This window comes from Salmo salar, unplaced genomic scaffold, assembly GCF_905237065.1.
Source record: "Salmo salar unplaced genomic scaffold, Ssal_v3.1, whole genome shotgun sequence".
Taxonomy (NCBI): Eukaryota; Metazoa; Chordata; class Actinopteri; order Salmoniformes; family Salmonidae; genus Salmo; species Salmo salar.
Genome location: NW_025548929.1, coordinates 22,501 through 29,124, shown reverse-complemented (window position 1 = coordinate 29,124; position 6,624 = coordinate 22,501). Strand labels below are relative to the sequence as shown.

At 47.3% G+C, this 6,624-nt stretch overlaps 1 protein-coding gene across 1 annotated transcript in view; it reads right to left on the bottom strand.

Moving 5' to 3' along the window:
- Nucleotides 1-1,257: 1,257 nt before the first annotated feature.
- The window catches only part of LOC123734140 (multiple PDZ domain protein), a gene marked incomplete at its 3' end in the record, with an annotated part of 15,635 nt that continues 10,268 nt past the window's right edge, over nt 1,258-6,624 (bottom strand). The window contains exons 8-11 of the mRNA XM_045712883.1: nt 5,762-5,908; nt 4,856-5,044; nt 1,728-1,901; nt 1,258-1,467 (exon numbers count right to left, since the gene is read on the bottom strand). Of these exons, the coding sequence (XP_045568839.1) occupies nt 1,258-1,467; nt 1,728-1,901; nt 4,856-5,044; nt 5,762-5,908 (720 nt within the window). The remainder of the gene's footprint in view (nt 1,468-1,727; nt 1,902-4,855; nt 5,045-5,761; nt 5,909-6,624) is intronic.

The following is a 6,624-nucleotide window of genomic DNA, read 5'->3' as shown; positions in this document are numbered from 1 at the left end:
GTGTTATGGTGGTAACTACATGTATTGACTGTGTTATGGTGGTAACTACATGTATTGACTGTGTTATGGTGGTAAACTACATGTATTGACTGTGATATGGTGGTAACTACCTGTATTGACTGTGTTATGGTGGTAGATATAAACTACATGTATTGACTGTGATATGGTGGTAACTACATGTATTGACTGTGTTATGGTGGTAAACTACATGTATTGACTGTGTTATGGTGGTAACTGTATTGACTGTGTTATGGTGGTAACTACATGTATTGACTGTGTTATGGTGGTAAACTACATGTATTGACTGTGTTATAGTGGTAGATATAAACTACATGTATTGACTGTGATATGGTGGTAACTACCTGTATTGACTGTGTTATGGTGGTAGATATAAACTACATGTATTGACTGTGATATGGTGGTAACTACCTGTATTGACTGTGTTATGGTGGTAGATATAAACTACATGTATTGACTGTGTTATGGTGGTAACTAAATGTATTGGCTGTGTTATGGTGGTAACTACATGTATTGACTGTGTTATGGTGGTAACTACATGTATTGACTGTGTTATGGTGGTAACTACATGTATTGACTGTGTTATGGTGGTAACTACATGTATTGACTGTGTTATGGTGGTAACTACATGTATTGACTGTGTTATGGTGGTAACTACATGTATTGACTGTGTTATGGTGGTAACTACATGAATTGACTGTGTTATGGTGGTAGGTGGTAGAAGAGCAGTACTAGTATTGTCTTAGACAAAAGTTTCAAACTACTACAAATTTGACTGCGTGACTGATGGCAAAATTTGGTGTTTGGCTATTCTCTTTCTTAAAAAGCCCACTGTAGTCAGAAATAAATGACTCTCGTTGTTTTATGATGGTGTCTGCTAAATGACTTAAATGTAAATGTAAAATGTAGCTATCCAGGAGGAGGGTGGGCCACCCCTGTTCCAGTAAACAGGAGGGGGGTGGATCCCTGTTGTAGCTCCAGTAAACAGGAGGAGGGTGGGGTGGGCCACCCCTAGTATACAGGAGGAGGGTGGGCCACCCCTAGTATACAGGAGGAGGGTGGGCCACGCCTAGTTTACAGGAGGAGGGTGGCACCCCTAGTATACAGGAGGAGGGTGGGGTGGGCCACCCCTAGTATACAGGAGGAGGGTGGGCCACCCCTAGTATACAGGAGGAGGGTGGGCCACCCCTGTTGTCGCTCCAGTAAACAGTGTTAGAGTGTTTTGGGTTACTGTCGTACCGGCAGCGGCTTGGCGACACCGATGCGCACGCCCCCGTAGCCGGTGGTTTTGAGCACATGCACGGCGCGCTCCAGCGTTGATCTGACCAGGTCCACGTCGTTGACGGACATGAGCCGGTCACCTGGCAGCAGGCGTCCATCTGAGTCGGCCACGCCACCGGGGACCAGGGAGCGGATTACCAGAACAGTCTTAGAGTCATCCTCTGGGTCCTGGAGAGGGACAACATAAGAAACACGTGAACAGCAGTTCACAGGTCATGTCCTCCCAAAGGGAAATCCAATAGAAAGAAGAGACTACAATTGTTTTGACTCCCCAGTTCATCTTTTTTTTATTGTCTTTCCTAAGGATCCACTCTTTGGCCCACCATCCTGTCCTTGTCTCCTGGTCTACATTACTAGTGGCCCAAACCAGTTGAAAGAGAGGAGAATAGGAAGCTACGTTAGACCATTGAGATGCACCACAGTCTTACCTGGTAGTCTAGGATGCTGAATCCCAGGCCTTCTTCGCCCTTCACCAGCTCTATCACCTGACTGTCTCTCTCCCACATGGCCAGAGGAGGAGACACAGGCTTATTAAAACCACGACTCCCACAATCCATGTTGTTACAACCAGGAAGTAGACAGCAGGGCTGGTCATACTGGGACTGGGAGAGGAGAGAGAGAGATTAGGGCACATCTCATATGACACCCGGCTGCAGTCTCATCGACTATCTTTCCACCCTTCTCCCAGAAATAGTGTACACTTGATCACTCCGCCTAATGGATTCAAAGGGATTGGATTGACCCCAGCAATATGTCTGACACCATCTCCCCATCCCTCCATCTCCCCATCCCTCCATCTCCATATCCTCCATATCCCCATCCCTCCATCTCCACATCCCTCCATCTCCATATCCCTCCATCTCCATATCCCTCCATCTCCATATCCCTCCATATCCCCATCCCTCCATCTTCATATCCCTCCATCTCCATATCCCTCCATCTCCCCATCCCTCCATCTCCCCACCCCTCCATCTCCATATCCCCATCCCTCCATCTCCACATCCCTCCATCTCCATATCCCTCCATCTCCATATCCCTCCATCTCCATATCCCTCCATATCCCCATCCCTCCATCTTCATATCCCTCCATCTCCATATCCCTCCATCTCCCCATCCCTCCATCTCCCCACCCCTCCATCTCCATATCCCCATCCCTCCATCTCCATATCCCTCCATCTCCATATCCCCATCCCTCCATCTCCATATCCCTCCATCTCCATATCCCCATCCCTCCATCTCCATATCCCTCCATCTCCATATCCCTCCATCTTCATATCCCTCCATCTCCATATCCCCATCCCTCCATTTCCATATCCCTCCATCTCCCCATCCCTCCATCTCCCCATCCCTCCATATCCCCACCCCTCCATCTCCATATCCCCATCCCTCCATCTCCCCATCCCTCCATCTCCATATCCCTCTATATCCCCACCCCTCCATCTCCATATCCCCATCCCTCCATCTCCCCATCCCTCCATCTCCATATCCCTCCATCTCCATATCCCTCCATATCCCCATCCCTCCATCTCCATATCCTTCTATTTCCATATCCCTCCATATCCCCATCCCTCCATCTCCATATCCCTCCATCTCCATATCCCTCCATCTCCATATCCCCCCATCTCCATATCCCTCCATCTCCATATCCCCAACCCTCCATCTCCATATCCCTCCATCTCCATATCCCTCCATCTCCATATCCCTCCATATCCCCATCCCTCCATCTCCCCATCCCTCCATCTCAATATCCCTCCATATCCTCATCCCTCCATCTCCATATCCCTCCATATCCCCATCCCTCCATCTCCATATCCCTCCATATCCCCATCCCTCCATCTCCATATCCCTCCATCTCCCCATCCCTCCATCTCCATATCCCTCCATATCCCCATCCCTCCATCTCCATATCCCTCCATCTCCATATCCCTCCACCTCCATATCCCCACCCCTCCATCTCCATATCCCTCCATCTCCCCATCCCTCCATCTCCATATCCCTCCACCTCCATATCCCCACCCCTCCATCTCCATATCCCTCCATCTCCCCATCCCTCCATCTTCATATCCCTCCATCTCCATATCCCTCCATCTCCCCATCCCTCCATCTCCCCACCCCTCCATCTCCATATCCCCATCCCTCCATCTCCATATCCCTCCATCTCCATATCCCCATCCCTCCATCTCCATATCCCTCCATCTCCATATCCCCATCCCTCCATCTCCATATCCCTCCATCTCCATATCCCTCCATCTTCATATCCCTCCATCTCCATATCCCCATCCCTCCATTTCCATATCCCTCCATCTCCCCATCCCTCCATCTCCCCATCCCTCCATATCCCCACCCCTCCATCTCCATATCCCCATCCCTCCATCTCCCCATCCCTCCATCTCCATATCCCTCTATATCCCCACCCCTCCATCTCCATATCCCCATCCCTCCATCTCCCCATCCCTCCATCTCCATATCCCTCCATCTCCATATCCCTCCATATCCCCATCCCTCCATCTCCATATCCTTCTATTTCCATATCCCTCCATATCCCCATCCCTCCATCTCCATATCCCTCCATCTCCATATCCCTCCATCTCCATATCCCCCATCTCCATATCCCTCCATCTCCATATCCCCAACCCTCCATCTCCATATCCCTCCATCTCCATATCCCTCCATCTCCATATCCCTCCATATCCCCATCCCTCCATCTCCCCATCCCTCCATCTCAATATCCCTCCATATCCTCATCCCTCCATCTCCATATCCCTCCATATCCCCATCCCTCCATCTCCATATCCCTCCATATCCCCATCCCTCCATCTCCATATCCCTCCATCTCCCCATCCCTCCATCTCCATATCCCTCCATATCCCCATCCCTCCATCTCCATATCCCTCCATCTCCATATCCCTCCACCTCCATATCCCCACCCCTCCATCTCCATATCCCTCCATCTCCCCATCCCTCCATCTCCATATCCCTCCATCTCCATATCCCTCCATATCCCCATCCCTCCATCTCCATATCCTTCTATTTCCCATATGCCTCCATCTCCATATCCCTCCATCTCCATATCCCTCCATCTCCATATCCCTCCATATCCCCATCCCTCCATCTCCATATCCTTCTATTTCCATATCCCTCCATCTCCATATCCCTCCATCTCCATATCCCTCCATATCCCCATCCCTCCATCTCCATATCCTTCCATCTCCATATCCCTCCATCTCCATATCCTTCCATATCCCCCATCTCCATATCCCTCCATCTCCATATCCCTCCATCTCCATATCCCTCCATATCCCCATCCCTCCATCTCCATATCCCTCCATCTCCATATCCCTCCATCTCCCCATCCCTCCATCTCCATATCCCTCCATATCCCCATCCCTCCATTTTCATATCCCTCCATCTCCATATCCCTCCATAAGCCCATCTCTCCATCTCCACTCCATCTGCCCTCCAGTTCCCCATCCCTCCATCACCCCATCCCTCCATCCCCCTCCATCACCCCATCCCTCCATCTCCCCCTCCATCCCTCCTCCCCATCCCTCTCTACCTTGCCATTGAACTCAGCCAGTAGCTCTTTGAGGGGGAGCTGTACATCTTCATCATCATCATCGTGGTCACTGTCCCGTAGCTGTGGGGGTACGATGCGGCAGCACACCATACAAACACACAGAGGCAGCTCTCTCAGAATGCTGATCACCTCTCTGTGAGTCTCTCCTATCAGAGGGATACCATTCGCCTGGGAGAAGAGAGAAGCTAGTCTGGTCAGCAAACATGTTGAATGTACTGTATGTAGCTACATCATAGCATAACAGGGTCAATATTCCATTTGATGGGTGGATGGATGAATACATGAATGAATAAACAAATGAATGAATGAACAAAGCAGTTAATTAAAGAACAAATTATTTAATTAACAAACCAAATGAATGAACAAATTAATAAATACATAAACGAATGAACACACCAATGAACAAACAAACCAATGATTGAACAAATTAATAAATAAATGAACGAATGAACACACCAATGAACAAACAAATCAAATGAATGAACAAATTAATAAATAAATTACTGAATGAACACACCAATGAACGAACAAACCAATGAATGAACCAATGACTGATCATCTTCTGTACATCTACCATTCCAGTGTTTTAATTGCTATATTGTAATTACTTCGCCACCATGGCCTATTTATTGCCTTTACCTCCCTTATCCTACCTCATTTGCACACACTGTATATAGACTTTTTCTACTGTATTATTGACTGTATGTTTGTTTTATTCCATGTGTAACTCTGTGTTGTTGTATGTGTCAAACTGCTATGCTTTATCTTGACCAGGTCGCAGTTGTAAATGAGAACTTGTTCTCAACTAGCCTACCTGGTTAAATAACGGTGAAATAAAACAAATTAAAACAAATGAATGCATGGATGTCAACCAGTCCGTCTCACCTCCAGTATCTGGTCTCCAGTGTGTATCTTCCTGCTCTGTCCCACGGGACCCTCAGGTAAGACGGAGCACAGGTAGTGGTGTCCTGCCCTGGCCTCCATGCTGATGCCCAGACCACTGGTCTCACTGAACCTCTCTAGCTGACACACCTGGGGAGGGGAGGGAGAGTAGGGGTTAATAACACTCTCCTCTGTATAGATGTAATCTGTATAGATGTGCTCTGTATAGCTGTACTCTGTATAGCTGTACTCTGTATAGCTGTACTCTGTATAGCTGTCCTCTGTATAGCTGTCCTCTGTATAGCTGTACTCTGTATAGATGTACTCTGTATAGCTGTACTCTGTATAACTGTACTCTGTATAGATGTACTCTGTATAGCTGTACTCTGTATAGATGTACTCTGTATAACTGTATAGGTGTACTCTGTATAACTGTACTCTGTATAGATGTACTCTGTATAGCTGAACTACCGTAAATTCCGGACTATTAAGCGCACCTGAATATAGTGCGCCAAATTCTAAAGAACTGAGTTATCAGTATGAAACTCGTAGAAATAAAAGAAACGTTAAAACCTATTCTAGCCTACAGCCCGTTAACGAAGTGAACTACCGACCACCCTACTTGCTTTGTTATGAATTAAAAAATATATATTATTTTGAACATAAATAAGCCGCACATGTCTATAAGCCGCAGGTGCCTACCGGTACATTGAAACAAATGAACTTTACACAGGCTTTAACGAAACACGGCGTGTAACAAAAATAAATAGGCTTTAACGAAACACGGCTTGTAACAAAAATAAATAGGCTTTAACGAAACACGGCTTGTAACAAAAATAAATAGGCTTTAACGAAGCACGGCTTGT